Source organism: Aricia agestis, chromosome 8 (assembly GCF_905147365.1).
Source record: "Aricia agestis chromosome 8, ilAriAges1.1, whole genome shotgun sequence".
NCBI classification, from domain to species: Eukaryota; Metazoa; Arthropoda; class Insecta; order Lepidoptera; family Lycaenidae; genus Aricia; species Aricia agestis.
The window spans coordinates 387,739-407,965 of record NC_056413.1 but is presented as its reverse complement, the minus strand read 5'-3'; the positions used below and the strand labels follow the sequence as shown (position 1 = coordinate 407,965).

At 37.2% G+C, this 20,227-nt stretch overlaps 1 protein-coding gene across 1 annotated transcript in view; it reads right to left on the bottom strand.

The window, feature by feature from the left end:
- LOC121729332 overlaps window positions 1-14,863 on the bottom strand; it is an 89,706-nt gene extending 74,843 nt beyond the window's left edge. Inside the window, exon 1 of the mRNA XM_042117811.1 lies at window positions 13,507-14,863. Coding sequence (XP_041973745.1) covers window positions 13,507-14,200 — 694 coding nt within the window. The 5' untranslated portion in view covers window positions 14,201-14,863. The remainder of the gene's footprint in view (window positions 1-13,506) is intronic.
- Window positions 14,864-20,227: the final 5,364 nt, after the last annotated feature.

Genomic DNA, 20,227 nt, shown 5'->3' with positions numbered 1-20,227 from the left:
TAACAAATTAACAACCCTAGCGACGATTTTCGTCATAATACGTCAAATTTAAAAATTTCAACATCAATTCTAAGTCGGTATACTCTATAAGTCTGTCTTCTCTGTCTGTGGTAACATGTTCTATTTTAATAAGAAATCTTGACAGTAAGACGTATAGAGGTATATTGACGAAATAATAGTTGAGCTGAGGGTGTTAACTCAAAGAATTCTATTTAAACATAGAAGTTTTTGTGTTAACTACCTTATGAGTTATGACTTAACTGTCATATTTTAACGAATAGTTTAACAGAATTTGTATGGATTTTATGTCAATAAATATATTCATTATTCATTAAATTCAAGTTAAGTATGTACTTGAATGTCTCTGAATGTGGCCTGCGGTCGTAAAGTGTTTCCCAACTCCTACTAACCTCGATTTTCACTATCTACATTTGTTATAGTGCACGCGGCAGTCTATCTTACATTGCCCTTAACCTCTCGACCCATGCGTGTCTAACTTGAACCAAAACCCCGAGCTCTGTTTGACGACGATACCAAAGAAATACGAAAAAACACTGTGACAAAGATAACAAATAGCAATGAGTATTAAACTCTATCTCCATTATCATTGAGTTGCTTTTGCATTACGGATTATTGAATGCGCGTGCGCCGGAGCGTATCTGTGGGAGCGAACAAACAATCAGCCTGGAATGTGCGAGCGAGACGGATGCGGAGGGAGCGAGAGACAGCGAGAGGGCTTCCGGTGGGGGACACGTCGAGGAACCTGTCGAAAGTACCGAACTGGGCTCACGAGGTGTGACCGATGTGCTCGAGTGGACATCCTTAGGGAGTAGGGACCAGAAAGGAGGATTTTGGAAGTGTTACCACCGAAGTTCAACGGCCGCTCGCAAAGAGATCAAGATTATATTATAGCTTTTATTAAAATATGTTGACATAAACTCCATACATTTAATACCAAACTCTTATTTAAAGTTAAGTTAGTTAGGCTGTTAGCCCCACTTGCGCCAGGGTAAACCCTTGGTTTAATATGATGCATGTGAAAGAAAAGACATGATATTCTAAAAGGAAATCAGCAATAGAACAAATGGTTCTTGGTTTATAGGCTAGATCAGCCTTTCCGAAAGTGGGCGATAACGCCCCCTTGTGGGCGCTGAAGGTCTAAATGGGCGGTGTGGGACTCAGAAAAAAAATGGGAGCGTTATATAAAGGCTTGGGGGGTAATTTATTTCATCTGGATGCATTTTAAATTGAAACTATGGGGGTGCTAAAACATAATTTGTTTTCAAAGTGGACAGTAGACAAAATAAGTTTGGGAACCTCTGGGCTAGATACTTAGCTAATCTTCTATCTTTACATCGATATAGAAGAAGTTAAATAGCATACAAACGGACGGTTTGTTGATATTCCAAGAGAGATAGCAGAGCAAATACACTTCTCTGCTATCTATTCTCAGACATAAATCAGCGTTACTTGTACTACTTGTATTATCTATTCTTTGGCTGAGTATAGTATTGCATAATCCAATTCTTATTACAGAGATTCCAGATTGTATGTAGAGTAATTTGTTTTACGGAAATACTGTTTTCGAATTTCAATCAAATCGATAAAGTAGAGAAGCTTTTTTAAAATTTTAAATAAACAAAAAAGTACAATTAAGTATCATTTAAAACTTGAAAAATTAAGAAGTACTAAATAATAATTAATATATATTTTATTGCCTTCATTTTAATAATAATATCTGGCTTACGATAAAATCTTACAATATAGAGTTCGTTGACCCGCATAGGTCTTGCTTAGATGACCTGTATCCCCCTATCATAATTCATAATAATTCATATTCATATTATTTCATATCTAAAGTGGTCTCTACTTATTGTTTTACTTCAGACCTCATTGTTTTAAAAGTACTTATTAGTAATTATTATTTTCCACATCTTTTCATAATATCATAATAGTCCTATAGCATACTTATGGAAGAAAAGCCATACCCTTGATCGACGTAAAATTATAGAGGTACCTAGTTATAATGTAACTGGCAACCAACGGCGAATCGCGAATTATTGTAGCTTAATATATTATTATTCCCATTTCAATTATAATTTGTGTAAAGAAAAGAATTACTACTCGACTTATATTAGCGGGCCCCTAGACGATCAATTTTATTGTGCAAAATCACGTATTGTACAATATTATTGACCGTCTAGGTTTAATATTGTACGCGCCAGTCTTTCAATCTTATTGTCAAATAAATTGTTCAATATTATTGAAGGTTTTAGGGGCTGCCTTACATTGGGTTTGTTTATTCGTCACATTTTTATATCAGTATAGGTGTATGCTGAAGCCTGAAGTATACCTATTTGAGTTTAGAACACAACAGTTTTATTATACTTTTTTGATTCCAGTGAAACAGGCAGTTTTTCTGTTGGATGTAAAAGAATAACATACTCATTGTATATGCCCCTTTAACTTATTAGTTACGAGCTTTTGCCCGCGGCTTCGCTCGCGTTAACAAGTATTATATACAAACTTACATCACCTATTTTAACCCCTTGGGGGTAGAATTGGTCAAAATCCTTTCTTAACGGATGTCTACGTCATAACATCAATTCTATCTGCATGCCGAATTTCAGCCTGATCCGTCCAGTGGTTTGGGCTGTGCGTTGATAGATCACTATGTCAGGTCAGTCACCTTTGAGTTTTATATATTTATTATTTAGTTATTACGAATGTCACTGGGTGTAACGTCAAAAACTGTGTTTCTTTCTACCTGCAGCACGTACATTAACATACAATATACATATTTATGATCCACGTGAGTCTGGTCACGATATTAATCGCATGAACTCAGTGGCACGGACTTATTATACGAACGACATGTATTTCAATGTTAAATAAGAGGGGTCCAATTCTCAATTTTCGAATATCGCTTCTATTGTATGTTGTGAGGTGTCCTTCTCATTCAAATCATGACTACTGACTAGAAGCAGATAAAAAGTTGTACAATATGTAGTTTGTAGAGCAAAGGAAAGGGTAATTTAAAAGCTAAAGGTTGTACATTTCTTTATAATATGAGTTATTATGACTTATGAAGTGTGTTCTCATGAAATAATGCATACACATTACACATTATTTGATGAGAAAAAGAACGACGATCCCAAAGTCAATGATGTTGAACATAGCAACAACTTATTTGCCTGACTCTAGATCCATTTTTGGCCAAAAATTTCTAATTAGTTTTTGAACTCTTTGAATAAAATAGTTTCCACTTAGGTACAACAAAAATCCCTACTATCTGTTTATTTTTGCGATAATCTTGTTCGATTGTTTTCCCTATTCACATTCTTTACAAACAAAATAATTATTATCATCACGTGATGATGTACACTAACCTAACCTAACCTAACCATTGAATAATTACAAGATTACTACGAGTATTATCACAATTATTGACAAGATTATACAATATGAAGTCAAAACGTTACAGGTATATCTCCACATTTTTGGGGCTTTACCCAACTTGTAAAACCGGTGTAGTATTGTTTCCCTCTTTTTGCAATCATTATTTTAGTCATTAGTTTTTTTTGTACTTAATTATAAAAGGGTTCTCGCCATAAAGATATAAATAAATACAACACCATCCATAAAACCTTTTTGCAAAGGGCAAATAAAAATCAAAATGGGCTCTAAAAATAGAACTGAAAATCTTTGCAATCCTTGACTTCTTTAATTTAATCGGATTATGTCTAACCCAGCTGGCATAATATCACGCTTTACGAAATAACCCAGCAGGACGGAGGACCGACACAACTGGCGAGAGATCAGGCACACGACTGATTTTTTACGCCCATATGACGCATGCATCATCTTTATTGTCAGATTTAGGAGTATATATTATATACTCCTAAATCTAACAAGAAACAGGCATGACCTATATACATAATATAACATATTATTACAGGTTATCAGCCTGCGCTGTCCTTTACCGAACTTAAAAATAACTATTTTCTAAAGCGCTTATTGACTCCACAACGTCCGAGTCAAGAGCCAAGCATAACTACTAGACCATGAGAGGCGTTTCATGATGAATTAAAGTGTAGTAGTTAATGACATTATTAATGAGTCTATACAACAATCGAGTCGATGATATTATGCAATTAACGACTCAATCGATACATCATTTTGTCACATTAGTTATGTATAATTATTAATTAGGTAATGTGCATGCAATGAGTAACTGCGATATAAAACTGTTCATTGAGGAAAAAAAATATTTGACTGCGTACTTTTTTGAAGAAAGGAAATTAGAATTTTAAACCTTTTTTAACCATCTCTCCTTTCTTCTACGCAGCGATGTATGTTTAGGTTTTCACTTCTACTGACACTTCCGGAATGCATACATTCGTATTTTTTATGTTCGAATTTTGGCCACGCGCCAAAACAACCTTGTTAGTATAATCAAGTACGTCATACATAAGGTGTAACGCACATATGCAGATTAAACATGGCCGCCAACATGATCCGCGGCGATTAGTTGACACGGCTCATCTGACATCATTGTTGACATGATTTTATGACAATTGACACTTGATTTCAATGTCATGGCCGGCTTATATTATTCCAATCCAGCGCTGGTTTGCTTTTGGAGTAATGTAAACAAGTACTGGAATGTACTGAAATACACTTAATTGCATTCCAGTGTCCGTTTATATTATTTCAGTTACAATCTGACGCTGCATTGGATTACTGGATTGGAATAATGTGAACCGGTCATAACTTACAATAACCTTCTTCTTTCAAAATATTACAGAAATTGGGCCTGTTACAATTTTGAAAGGCTCATTAAAAAGTTTCAATCTGAACATACCCCCATATCAAACAGTACAATTCTTTATATTGTAAACACAAGATAAAAAGTCACGCTAGAACCGACTGCTCTAACTCTCACTATCACGGTCGTTGCCTGCTTATCTGACTGACCCCGTGAGGCGGGTCAGCTAAACTGACGCCCGACCTCGGCTAGGTCAGATATTAACACGATCAGCTACTGAGTGGTACAATAGGAAATCTACTCTATTTTTAGAATACAATACGTTTTTTGGTCAGATTACATCTCTGGTTCTCTGGTACAACATAATATGTAGAATATGAAGTGTGTTTTAAAAAGGCATAATGTAAGCTATTTTTAAAAAGAGACATCAAAGAAACTACTTAAAAGTCAATAATCTTTGCCAAGATGGGTAACTAAATGTTGTAAGTGTGAACCCCAAAACGTTATTACCCATTTGACCGGCAAAGTGAGCTTTTCCGGTGCCACCAACATCAAAAGAAACAACATGATAATGATTTTAAGCAACGATTTGGTGAATTTGGCACTTGTGACATAAATTCGGCTTTTAAATTCCTGATGAAAACTAACTATGCATTACTTTAAAATAACGAAAATAAGAGTAAGAACCTTAACGTTTGTTTGCATAGATAATACTAGCTGTTGCCCGCGACTTCATCCGCGTGGACTTCAGTTTATAGCGCGCGATGTCAACCAAATTGGTGTCAAAAGCTTTTATAAAAAAACCCTGGTACCCCTTAAATCAAAACACCCAAAAACAGCTGTGCAGTGTGCACATAATATATATATATTTTTAAATTAAACTTTATATTTTATGCCAAATTTTAAAGCTTATTTAGCCCCCCAATTACACAACTTTACCCATAAACTATTTATCATTGATAGATTTAGTTTAAGGTTACGTCACTGCATAGATAAAATACTGAGTTATTTAATAACGTGAAAAAGAAATAACAATAAAAAAACTAAAAGTCGAATGTAAGATGATCTCTTATAGAAAGACGTTTGAGCAAGCGTCAGCACGATGTAGGAGACGCAGGGCGCCATCTATTATGAATTTTGGAACTAACTTAATTTAACAAATTTACGCATTTTCACCCCCTTACAACCCCTTTGTCCAGTTAAAAAGTAGTCTATGTCCTTTCTCAGGCTTTAGACTATCTGTGTACAAAATTTCATTACAATCGGTTCAGTAGTTTTGGCGTGAAAGCGAGACAGACAGACAGACAGAGATACTTTCGCATTTATGATATTAGTATAGAAGTATAGATATAGAAGTATAGACTAGTATAGATTATGGTTGATTCAATAAGAACACTAACTACTACGAATGAAGCAAGGTATGTTTAGTTTGTGCTATAAATACTGTGGTTTATTTCTGATACCGAACCTGTTGATCGAGATAACTCTTAACTTTATTAGGGCGAGGAGTATAAAGGTTTTTTGCCCGACGTAAAGATCGGGCAAAAACAAGTAAATTAAACATTTTATTAGGTGCAAATTTACATTTACATTTGCTTAGTTTTTTCAATGCACACAGCACAAGACGCAATGTACACAATATGTTTTTTGTAGGAGAAAAAATATTTAAGTACTCGAAGATATTTTCTACATCTAGATATATGTACATTGTACATATACATTTTAAAATACTTTGTAAGAGACTTCTTCTGGATCGCAAACACGAAAAGTTTAGAATTTTGATTGTGGTTTTCAAAGAACGTTTTTATTATAATATTGAAATGTTAAAGGTACGATATTAAACAAAGTTATCAACAGTGCAAGGTACAGAAGTATGCTATAATATTTTTTGCTGCTTATATAGTATGTACAAGATTCATACATATGTAAATTTTGCAGCAATTATAATATATATTTGAGAATGTGTTTTCGTGATAGAGTCTCGCATAATTAGATATTTACGACGAAATCATAAAAATCTAAAACCAACTTACGGGTATTCTTTGAAATGAGAGAATAATAATTAATGATACATAGTATAATATCATATTGATGACTTGTTAATTGGTTCTAAATCCTTACTAAAGAATCTACATGGAATAATTATAATAAAGGTTTCGAACCAAAAGTTGTTTCTGCCAATTTTAGTGATTTTCACTTTTTTTAGTGATTTTTATTTTTAGTTTTTTTCAGCGTTACGCTATTTCAATTTTGTATGACTTTAATTAACAGACTTCCAAAAAGGAAAGGCTTTGGTGTTCGGCTGTAGATTTTTTCTCATCTCAGTTCGTTGTGACCCAAAGGTCAAATATTTTTGATGCTATAAATACTTGATAAATGATATGGTGCATCGTGTACAATGTGACTTATAAGTTAGTAAATTAGTAAATTGTATAAATACAAAAAGATAATGTGTCAAGTTTCATTTCTAGATATCATGAAAGGTATAGAATTCTGAGTAAAGTATTTGCGGCGAATTCTGAGATTCGCGTCGATCTATCGCTTACGCCTTATTTGGGCAAAAACTTGATTTTGTTGAACCTGCTCCACCAGTTCCGATCCTTAGCCCAAAGTTGATAAATAAACGACAGTAAAAATTTGCATTTATATACCTAATAGATATTACAGTTAAATATTATGTGAGCTGTAAATCAAATTAGGTACGTATTAAATCATTCAGCTTAAGTTTCATCTTCATTTTAATGTTGGAATCTGTTTAGCTATTCATGGCTATTTAAACTTTTTAACTCAAACACACCTCTATCAAAGTTAACTTGAAATCAAACAAATTAAGCATGTCACCACAGAATAGATAATAACGTCACAATGATTTGTAAATATTTTACCAACTCAAATTAATTTTAAACTGATAGAGTTTTGCTTTAAGGAGCGCTATGAAATATAAAAAACTCTCCTTAGAAACCGAGCCACTTCAAATATGTCTATTAGTACAACACTTGTATAAAATAATTTCAATGTTTCTATCAATCAAAATCAAAATAGTTTTTATTCAGAGTATTTTTTTTACAAAAAATTTCCGAACGTCGATACTAAGGTGCCTACCACCTTCTGTGTCTGTTAAACATCACATCACAAAGTTTATGAATTACAATATGGAAATCTTGCCAAATGCAGGTTTTCCCTACCAGCATATTGTAAATTTGTTATAATATAGCGAATAAAGTCTCATCAATAATTTTAAGTAACAAAATAATTTTAAACTAAATCCTTGCTTCTACTTATGGCCAGTATATTTTTACAGGACTTTATCATTTCAATAGCATTGCTGTTGTTTGACATTAGCAAATAAAAAGCACCAGCAAATAAATAAGCTCCTCAGAAAAACTCAAAAATGTTTTCATGGAACTCGGCTATGTATCGCAATAAACTCCTCAGAAAAACGCAGAAAGTTTGCATTAAGCGCGGCTTATGTATCGCAATAAACTCCTCAGAAAAACTCAGAAACTGCGCACTAAACTCGGCTTATGTATCGCATAATCCAAGTGTAACGTAATCGGATGCGGGAAGTTGGCCAACTGTGTGTAATGCGGAGCTCGAGCGAAAGGCGATTATCCGTTAGCAGCTTTTAAAACAATTCCACCAACTTCTGGACGTTTCTGTACACTTTAGAAGCAATTTATAATTTGATTTTAACTTTTTTCTCTACCCCATAACACCTATTACATGATGCATGTCTAGACACCTTTTGGGCCCATGACGAACCATACTAAGCAAATACGAGTATAGGGGCATGTTTTTCAATGATTTCCTATGATTGACATCGACCATGCCATACGGCTACGGCTCGGTGATGATAATCATGATCGATCATCAAAGTTTAACGTAGTCTTATGGAATACACTAAGTATTAGTCATTATTAGTTACAGCTACTTATTCGTTGGTTAAAATATCATCCCTATCATTAAAACGAAGATTGAAAGAGAATATTCAATTTAAGATTAGATGACCCGGTGAACTTCGTATCACTTCTCTCCTAATACAAACATTCCCTGGACTTTCACGTATATTCCAGTACTAAAATTAGCCAAATTGGTTTAGCCATTCTCGAGTTTTAAGCGACACTTACAAAATTTTGATTTCATTAAAAAGTTCTATAGATTATCTTAATTTAGTACTCTATATTTTATCTTAAAAGCACGACTCTACATAGTCTGTAAGCTAATATTGAATAAACTATCTTAGTCGTATTGTTTTACGCTACCTCATGTACTACAAGTTACACAGTGCACTTCTGCAAATATTACTCATTAGATAAGCGTATTTGCTCCTTACTATACAAATAATAACTATTATAACTATATTGAATGCGGAAATATTATGTAGTAGCTATAAGTTCCTTCATGAATTGTACTCCTAAATAGCACTTGTGTTACTTCTCAGACTTTCATTCATATTTACAAAAATAGAATATCCTTTATTTTATGCAAATTTTGCATCAAAAGCTAAGTATTCGACGTAGAGTTCATATTACAAGTTTTGGTAATTTAAATTATTGTATTTTAAATATTTTCATACAAGGAAAATGTTTAAAATACAATAATTGTACGGTAAATACATAATGACACGATTTAGGAGTAATGTACTTTTTGGAAAACGATTTATATTTTCCGGCAAAGTTATTATTATGATGACAATAATTGACACACTTCAAGGAAATAAATAAACAATTGAAACGTGATTATATTTGAAAATCCAGTATAAGTTGCGCAAAATATGTGCAAGTGTTTCGTCGATCGTGGTGTAACCGAACGTTATATAAAATCGATCCACTAGATCGTAACGTCGATCTATAGGTCGTAGGTAACATCGTCACAATATACAGGAATCGTCGGTTTTTGTTTTACGTCTCAATTTTTTTTGTCCCAATAAATTAGCTGTCACGAAGCCGTAAACTTTTAATAACGCTTTTGTGCAAAAATTGTAAATATTATGTGTTAATTTTTTTTCTTTTATTATAGTATGGTATTTTTATAAAAATCATTCATCTTAATAAAATTGTTGTGTTGCGTGAAATTATTTATTAAGACAACTACATTTATAAAATTCATAACTTAATCTTGTATATTAGAAACACTCTGAACACAAAAAAGTTTTATGCGGAAGGTTTATACTGATTGATTTTGAATCAAAAACTTATGGTGTTTTATAAAGTAATATACTAATATACATTAGTAAATCATTTTGGTAGAATTAGGAAAATAACACAGAACTTGCAAGAACACAGAAAATTTTGAAAATATATCTAAGACATGACTCGTTCTATGGAGAATCAAATTTGTAGGATAAATTTTTGCCATATTTGGTTATATATTTTTCAATCGTAATTTTTAATATTATGATAATAATAACTTGACACTTCATTTAGCTTCATGACGTCATACTTCTCATTATTATCTGATGCATAATCCGTATTTTTCAAACGAATCACGTAAGTTATGCACCGTGCAATAAGTTTTGTAAAAACATTGAATAATCTGAAACATTAATTTGATCTCGTCATAATATTATGTTGCATAACATGTGCCACCTACTTTGTACATTATATTAGATTTCATAAGATTACCTAAAATATTGAACTAAACATGCTGAACACTTTTGCAGTATCTACTTAGCAACAGCAAAAGATACTCTACACTTTACATTTTGCTTCCGAGTGACCTTAATGCCAAGGATATAAGGATCATATTTATAGGAAATATGAGGTAAAACAAACTACTAACTCTACATTTTCATACTCCATACTTATGAGTCTTATGACAATTATTACAATTCATAATAAATAATAATTAATAATGATATTTTCAGATAACTTAAGAGAGCGAAACAGTTTATATATTTTAAATGAGGGATTTTAAGAACACTGCTGAGACAGATATGCTAGAGATAATATTATGTGATTTAGGGATCTGTCATAAATACTGGGTTTGTATGTTATTTTTGTAAACAAAATATTTGTAATTTGCACTTTGATTTGACTCTACAGTTGTGCGTAAGTACTCGTAACCATTTTGTATGGTTGTTATAGCACCAGCCGCGCTAAACACTTTGCCATGTGTTTGAGTTGCAAAAAATACTCATATGTTTACATTCGAGTTTAAAATGTTTAAAACTAACTAAAGTTTTTGCCATTGTTTGCGATTGGCTGTCCTCGCTAATCAATAACACTAATATTTAATTACCTCTAGATCCAAAACATATTTTCGTTAAACTGCCAGTTAAGAGGAGTCCACACCGCCCTTTTTTCCATACAAACGTTGTCCCCTGTTTCCTCCCTGGATAATGCTAGTAGAGTTATAATTTTTTTCCTGAATATCTACGGCCACTAATACGATGTCCCTATGTTTTCTTTTTTTTCATAATTTAATTATTAAATAAGATATGAACGTTCAAAAACCCAAAAAAATGGCCAGATTTTCCGCTGTGTTCAAACGTCCAGAAAACAGATTTGGCTAGATTATACAAAAAAAAGCAAAACATAGGAACACAGATCAAGCCTTTTTTTAATCTTTAATGAAAAAAGTACTTAAATCGGTTAAGTTTTGGAGAAGGAATCAGGGGACAACGAATCGTTGATTTTCTGGATTTTCTGCAGTTGTCTCTATCGCGTTCTGCGGTATAGGCTTGAGATAAGGGAGACAGCTATAGATATTACACGTGCTTTTTTTTCATTTCTCTAGCCCCTGGTGTATCCTCTTAAGTAATTATGTTAACAAATGACTAGTCCCAAGAAATTTACTATTGTCACAGATATTGTATAACAGTGTGTACACATTTTTACGATGTACGTAATGTCGTGAAATTTATACCAAAAATTCCCAACATAAACACACCGGCAAAATTAGAGGAACATAACAAAATTTTCAATTTTTTTTTAATTGTTCACTGATTTTTATATATTTATTTATTTATTTACTAATTGATTATTAAAAAATAAATTTATTATAAATTTAGGGCATAAAAACGTGAAAAATAGAAAAAAATCAGCAAAAATAAAAAAATTAAGAAAATCTTATAAATTTCAGTAGTAAGTTTTTAAGATAAATTCTTCATTTTTATTAAAGAAATGCCATGTTAAAAGCGTGTAATGCTGGTGTAATGCCTTCTATGGATCTCAAGAGGGCCTGGATACGCCATTCCATGCTTGCATTTTAATTGTCAATCATTTCCTGTGGGATATTCTCCTACTCCTCCAGTAGCGCCAACTCGAGCTCCTGGACTCATTTTGGAGCTGGAGTTTTAACTCGTACCGTTCACCCATTGATGTGCCACACGTCTTCAATCGGATCCACATCCGTAGACCACGCTGGCCTCTCCACCTGGGCTACGCCAGCATCGTTTAGGTAATAATGCCCGATTTTCTTACTCTATGGACGCACATAAAATTGAAAATAACTACCTAAAACTGTGTAAAAGGCACACCATGCAGTTCCAGGATGTCGGTGCTATAGCTCTGTACTGTCAAAGTACCATCATCTATAATCATCAGCTCCATGCGGGCTCCAAATCATATGCAACTCCAAACCATTACGAAGCCTGTATCATAGGCCACTGTTTCCGGTAAGTTTGATGGCCTGTAGCTTTCCTTATGATTTATCCACATTCTTTATCGCCTGTCAATACAATGTACACAGAATTTGCTCCCATCACTGTACAGCACAAGATTTCACTCACTTGTCTAATTTTGATATTCACGCGCAAATCTTAGCCTGGCTCATCGGTGTCCTGTCTCAAGTTTTGGTGCCCTTGCTGGCACTTTTGAGTTTAATTTAACTTATTTGAGTCTTCTTCTTACTGTACAATCACTTACACGTTCATCTTGGACCTGTTCCGACAGGTTTCGTGTCTGCATAGCAGTTTGAGGTCGATTTCTTAAGTTTTGTTTCCTTACAAAATGGTCATTCTGAACCATTGTCACCCGATATCTGCCTTGTTCTCGTCTCCGAACGTAAGATCCAGTCTCTCTGAAGCCTTGAAAGTTACGATGAACCACGGAAGCCGACACACCTAAGGCCTGACTGACCGAACGGTAGGTGTGACCTTTCTCTATCGTGGTTACAGCTCTAGCTGTCGCAGATGCTGGGAAATCACTAATTTTGTATCTAAGCAATGTGTTCTTCCAAAAACCAAACAATCAAATGAGCTGAGCATACCTTGCACCCCGCTAAAACGCCATTCTTATCAGGAACACTTACAACGTCAATAATCGAAAAACACTTATTAGGGTATAATTGCTATAAAAACCTGTCAACTTGCCAGTTTTGTTCAATATTTTATTTCTTGAATGAGCTTAGAAGCTATAACAAAGGCTTTCAGACAGCCCGGCCCAGTTGAGTTCAAGTTTTGGCCCTTTTTACCAATGTTCCGCTAATTTTGCCAGTGTGTGTATAATATTGTATTTATTTTCCTTGAAGCTTATCCTATTACATGTCTATGTTTCTATACTATTTGCTCTGGGATTATTTCATTAGCATAGAACTTGACTTAACCACTTTGATGGAGCTATTAATTCTGATTGTAACTTTTGTTGAGCCCTCTATCACCTAGGTTAGAGCTAAGCAAAGATATATTAAAATATGGAAATGGATATCAATTATAGTCCAAAACTTACTACCGATTGTATATTCGACAAAACCCCTATAAAGAATGTAATAAAAAATAACTAATCAGTAGGACTCACCTCTAGCCCAGCCGGTGAGGACGTTGCCGAGGTAGGCGACCTTGTAGACGGGGTCCGGCTCGCTGATGCGCACGCTGTTGGTGCGGCGCAGCAGGCGGCCCAGCCCGCGCGACAGCCGCCCCAGCGCCCGCGCCGCCCCCGCCCCCGCCCCCGCCCCCGCCCCCGCCTCCGCCAGGCTCACCTCCGCCGGCAGCGTGGACTTGGCCGGCTCCGTCTCCCGCAGCGCGATCAGCCTGGGCATCGTCAGCGACTTCTTGCGATCCAGCGTCAGCGTCCGCGCCCGGTTCACGCTGTACACGTTGCAGTTCCGCTTGTAGTGCGGCCCTTCGCCCTCCTCGCGGGCGGCCTCCGCCGCTCCATCCTTGCCGTTGAGGTTCTCGGTGGAGGAGTTGTTGTTGAGGGTGTCGGCGGCGTCGGCGGCGTCGGCGCGGCAGTCCCCGCTGGAGCGGCGGCGCAGCAGTGAGGGGTTCCGCAGCAGGATGCTCGTCTCGCTGGAGCTCCTGCTCCTCAGGAAGTGAATCTTCTTGACGCGGGAGACGGCGCAGTCGACCACGTCGGCGCTGACGGTCCGCTCGGTGTTGCCCTCCTCGTCCAGGAAGCGGACGCGCAGCCCGCCGGCCCGGCACTCGCCGCCGGCCCGGCTCCCGGCCCCGTCGAGGCGGCGCTCGCTCTCGCTCGGGGAGCCTCGAGCCATTTTACCGGGAAACACGCCGGCAGCCGTATTACATTATGAGTTAAATACGCGGGAGCACAGGCACTAAAGAGAAATTCGTCCTAATGAAACTCGGCACTAAACCAGTTGCGGGCGACCGACACACACAGTACTACGCGACCGCTGAGGAGCGACACCGGTTTGGAATGCAGCCTCTCGGGGGCAACCCGGGCGATTTTCGGCTCGCCTGCGATACTATAGCCCGTGCTATTTCCTGTTTCGATGGAACACTAGAATACGATCGTTTCGGGCGGGTGGTTATCACACGAGTCGCGGTTTCGAAAAGTCGCGGAGTGGAACACGCGTGCGTCTCTCGTGGCGCGCGGCGGTGGAATGCGGCGCGGCCGGCGGCGCCCGCGCACCGCGCCGGTCACTCGATCCCGACTCGATCGTAATGATCCGAGACTCGGTGCGGCGTTAATCCCGCGGCGACAACCTGCTGCCTGCAAGATAACACACTATCACCATTCACCGTTCACCGCTATGTCACCGCGGTCCGCACTCCGCGCTATGTGTTGTTGTGACCGAACAATGACGGTGTGGAGTTCGATTACTGCGAACATTGCATACCTCCACCGTGTGTGTTCGTAACGACGTATCATAATCTACATGCATGCTACTGAGCTGATGTAACTAGATAGAGCTGACATAAGTATTATAAAACTGTGTCATCAGCACACGTAGAGTTGTTTTGATAGAATTTATTATCATTTCAGGTGTTGTTCTACATTTTACAAATGTTAACAAAGAGAAATGATACACGAGACTTGTACGTGGATAAATTATTGCTAATTCGAGCAATAATTTAGTCCATACCTACTCTAGTAACGAAACATGCTTGTGATTTAGCTCGCGTCGAACTCTACATTTTTATACCCGATATCATAATCCGAAATAATATTTGCTATTCTATTACTGCAGGCCACTAACCGATAGTGCGACAACATAGTGAACATAGGCTACTTAATGTTTTGTTTCACTACACATCCAAAAACTTACGCCGCTATAAAGTTTTCACTTCAAAACCAATATATTGAAAGCAAAGCTTTTAAGCTTGTTAGCGAAGTAATAATAGGGATTTATGATTGAAAATGCTTTTTAGAATTAATCAACGATGCAATTTAGTTTAAGCATGTGAACAAGGAAACAATATATTACAATAATATCATAATTATGTATAACTAGATGATGCCAGAAATTCGTTTATGGCGGGAGAACCGTACATTTTTCCGGGATAAAAATTATCCTATGGCCTTTCCCAGGACTCAAAGCATTTCCATACTAAATTTCAGTAAAGTCGGTTGGGCGGTTTGGGCAAGAAGAGGTAACAGACAGACTGACACACTTTCGCATTTAAAACATATAGTATATTAACTATAAAGGAGTTTTCCATTGGCCTTGACACTGCATCGTCTCCCGCGGTATGTTAATGTGGAGAATTAATATTTAATTACATTATTTAAAATATTTCGTACACAGTAATGGCTCTTACAACATTTTATGATTAACGATAATTCCTATGAAATTATGTTGTTTACCTTAATACTACTAGTACGGGGCACGCCTCCGTGGTCTAGTGGTTAGAGCGTCGCTCTCGACTCCGGAGGTCGTGGGTTCGAATCCCGCGTTGGAAACATGTTATTTCCAAGTTTGGTTAGGACAATGCAGGCTGATCACCTGATTGTCTGACAAGTAAGATGATCCATGCGTCGGATGGGCATGTAAAAAGTCGGTCCTGCGCCTGATCTCTCGCCGGTCGTGTCGGTCTTCCGTCCCACTGGGTTATGAGAGTAAAAGGAATAGAGAGTGCTCCTGTGTACTGCGCACACACTTGGGCACTATAAAAATTACTCCTGCGTACCTGGTCTGGTTTCAATGAAACCGGCCACCGTCACCGAAACCAGTGTGGGGAGTATATTAACTAGTACGGGGAGCCCTAGAACATTTTTTTTATGACTATCAAGCAAATTTTTTATGAATTTTGATAAGACGACATTTTTATTTGCGGAAAATCTTGAAAGTGGTAGAGCTAACAGAGATAGAAAGGATTTCATACTTTAATCTGGGAGCACGGCAGTGCTCCAGCCAAGCTTTTTAGAAAAGGCACGGCCGTAGCATACTTTTCTCGAAACGGTTCGCGGCTTTTTCACACCCCCTTTATCTTCGATGTTAACAAAGCTAGGAATTTAGAATTTCGGTGACTAGGAGCAAGTATTAAAACTAGCTTAATCTCCAAATAACATAACATTTCGATAAATAGTTTAATAGTTACGGATGATCAAAGTTACTACATTTTGTCACTCACTGACTGACAGATCATCAAAATTCTAAGGTACTTCTAGCAGACTTAGAACCTTGAAATTTGGCAACAAGGTAGGTCATTATCTACATTGAAAGAAAAAATTATGAAACTGGCCAAGTGCGAGTCGGACTGGCGTACATAGGGTTCCGTACCGTAAATTTGTATGGGAGCCCCCCTTAAATCACAAGTTGATGTACTTTTTATTACTTATTATTATAGTTGGAATACAATTAAGTATTTTTTGAAATTTTCGAAAACCTTACTTTTACCATTATGGATATAGAGCAAAAATGGGCAAAAAAACGTGTTTGTTGTATGAGACCCCCGATTAATCATTTATTTTATTTTAGTTGGACTATTCACTTTTATAGCGACCACAAAAGTACATAATTTGTAAAAAAATTAAAATATCTAGCTATTGCGGTTCTCGAGATCTAGCCTCGTGACACACGGACGGATGACAGACAGCGAAGTCTAGACTCATTAGGAATAGGCTCCCGTTTTCATCACGGGCAAGGAAACCTAAAAACTGAAAAGTATAATATAACTTAATTAAATGAAAGAAAAGATTTTTAAGTTTGTGGCTTTGCAAGAACATTAAAAATGAGTTTCGACTTCATAATAACTATTTTACGTACAAACGGAAAAATAGTGTAAACAAAGTGAACAATGAAACTATGATAATTAAATTCGATTAAAATATAAATGAAATCAGAATTGCGAATTACGATGTACACTCCATACTCGCTCGATAGATGGTGTAGCACTCCCTTTATATCGCGGTATCGCTTGTTTGCGGAGTATAATTATTATTATGGTTTAAAAAAATCCGGGATAGGTCGTAATATTCAATCGAAAGTAACATCGGTGCACGAATAACCTCCTAAAAGTTAAAAATGTTGTTGGGCTATCGTCATAGAATTTGTACTTTGTTATTATTATCCTACTGTTTTTACGACCTAAAATATATACCTAGATACAGAGAATGCAGAGAGAATGGGTGCTAAGCTAACTACAGAAAAGTTTTAACGTAACCTGAAAAGAAAAAAAACCTTAAAAAAAGGAATGAAATCCCACCAAAATATTAAATGTAAAAAGGAGCCAGCCATCCAAGCAAAATATTGCATAGCCATGCAATATATCTATCGTAAAAAGTTTTCAGATCACATTCAAGCCAAGCCTTCAACTTATTTTGTAATATATATATACTTAGTCATACTGACACAAACGGCAAGCTTAAAGTGTTTTTTAGTATGTAACGAAGGCGGCCATGTTGGCAACCCAGCTATATAAGCAGAGCGCTTGCGCCGGTCACCCTCTTTGCTCATCGAGCTTTCGTGCCGTGAACATCTCGTGTGTCGTGTCGATAATTTCGTTTTTGTTAATTTCTGTTAATTTGTAAAATTTATATTTAGTGCATTAAAATCTTTTTTGTATTTTGATTAATTTTTTTTAAATAATTAATACGTCTTCGCCAAAATCAGAAGTGGGATAGAGCTCTTTTGCCTATTCCCGCAGCTGGTGGCAGCGAGTGACATTTTTTAAATTGTAGTGGTTAATAATTCCAAGTTTAAATAATGTCCGGACGCCGAACACGTGCTAGTGGCGGTAGGGCTACGCGTCGCGACGAGAGCTCGAATAGCAACTTGCAGGAACAGATAGGCACGATCCTCGCGCGACTACGGTCGTTGGAGGATCGCGCCATCCCATCGGCCAGCGTGGGCTCCGTGCGCGCGCTTGCTATCGAGCCCGACCACGTGGCGTCCGAGCCATCAGCACCGTCGGAAACGGTTCCACCGCCGGAATCTACCGCCAGTGCTGCCGAAACGTCCACCGCGAGTTCGTTACCTACCCTCGACCCGACGGACAGGATCATCGAAGCACTCGGCGTGCTATCAAAAGTAAGATCCAACCATTATTACATTTCAAATTTTGATCCGAGCTTACACGACATCGATTCTTGGTGTGAAGAAGTTGAAAAAGCTCGCGCGATCAACGGGTGGGACGATAACGAGTGCTTAGCGAGAATAGCTAACTGTTTAAAAGGGGACGCCCGTAGTTGGCTGAACGACTGGGTCACCAGTGATCGCAGTTGGACCAATTTTAAATTAGAATTTAAGCCATTGTGCTCGCGAAGAATCGATGTCGCTAACATACTTTATGAGGTTATGAGTACGAATTCTGATCGCTTTGCTACATACGCGGAATATGCTAGACGCTCGCTTTTACGCTTGAACATAGTAAAAGGCTTGAGCGATGATTTAATCGTTGCTATTGTTATTCGCGGCATTTGCGATCCGCAGATTCGTGCTACAGCCATGAATGCTCGACTTACATCTAAAGACCTTGTTGAATTTTTGTCTATTTACACTAAACCGAAACCGAGTGCATTCCGTGATCCTGTGCGTCCTTCGCGTAGTAAATTTGTAGATTTCAATAATCGTAAACGTAGTGCTACGCCTAGTCAAACCCATACCAGACGTGATTTAAAATGTTATACATGCGGTAACGTCGGTCACGTACAAAAACTTTGTCCGAAACGTCCTAAGCCTGAAAACAATACCGGTTCTACGATAAGTTCAAATACTACGAGTAATATTAATACTTCATTAACTGTGTGCGCTTTTTGTAAGAAAACCGGTCACGACGTCACGACTTGTTTTGCTAAACAGAGATCGGAATTTCGTAATACAAAAAATGTAAATTTCTGTCGTGAAATTGTAGGCTCAATTAATAGTGATCTCACTACCGCGGTCGTACAAGGTATTCCGACTGACGTTTTAATAGACAGTGGCTCCCATATCTCGTTAATTTCAGAGTTTGCGGTAAAACATTTTAATTGCGCGCGGGTACCCACATATCAACTTTTGCGCGGTATCGGTAATCAAAACATTGTTTGCACTAGTTACGTGACATTAGTGATCGAATTCAGTGATATCTCGTTAGAAGTTGATTTATTTGTTGTTCCGACGGGTTGTATAAATGTGCCAATTTTGATAGGAACGGACGTTTTAAATAGGGACGGAGTGGCTTATATACGTGTGAATAATGAACAAAGAATTACTCGGGTGTGTAATACGAATTCAGTGAGTACTGTGTTAATTGTTCGATCTGACGATCCGTTGTCGATTGATACGCCATTGCAAGGAATCGATCGGGATAAGCTTTATGAGGTAATTAATCAGTTTAAAGATAGTTTTATCGTGGGTACCGCCTCAACTACCGTTAATACGGGCAGTATGCACATCGAATTAATGAGTGATGTCCCAGTACATTATAGGCCTTACAAGCTTTCTATTGACGAGAAAATGAGGGTTCGAGAAATAATACGCGATCTATTAGATAAGCGGGTGATACGCGAGTCCGAATCTCCATATGCCAGCCCCATTATTCTTGTCAAAAAGAAAGATGGTAAGGATCGGCTTTGTGTAGACTACCGGGCGTTAAATGCAATAACGGTGAAGGATCGCTATCCATTACCGTTGATTCAAGATCATATTGATCGACTTGGTAAATGTAAGTTCTTCAGTTGCCTGGATATGGCAACTGGCTTTCATCAAATAGGATTGGATAGCGATTCTATACCGAAAACGGCCTTCGTTACGCCCGAGGGCCAGTACGAATACTTGAAGATGCCCTTTGGTCTAGCCAACGCTCCGGTCGTCTATCAAAGAATAATTACCAAAACTTTGAAAACATTGATCGAA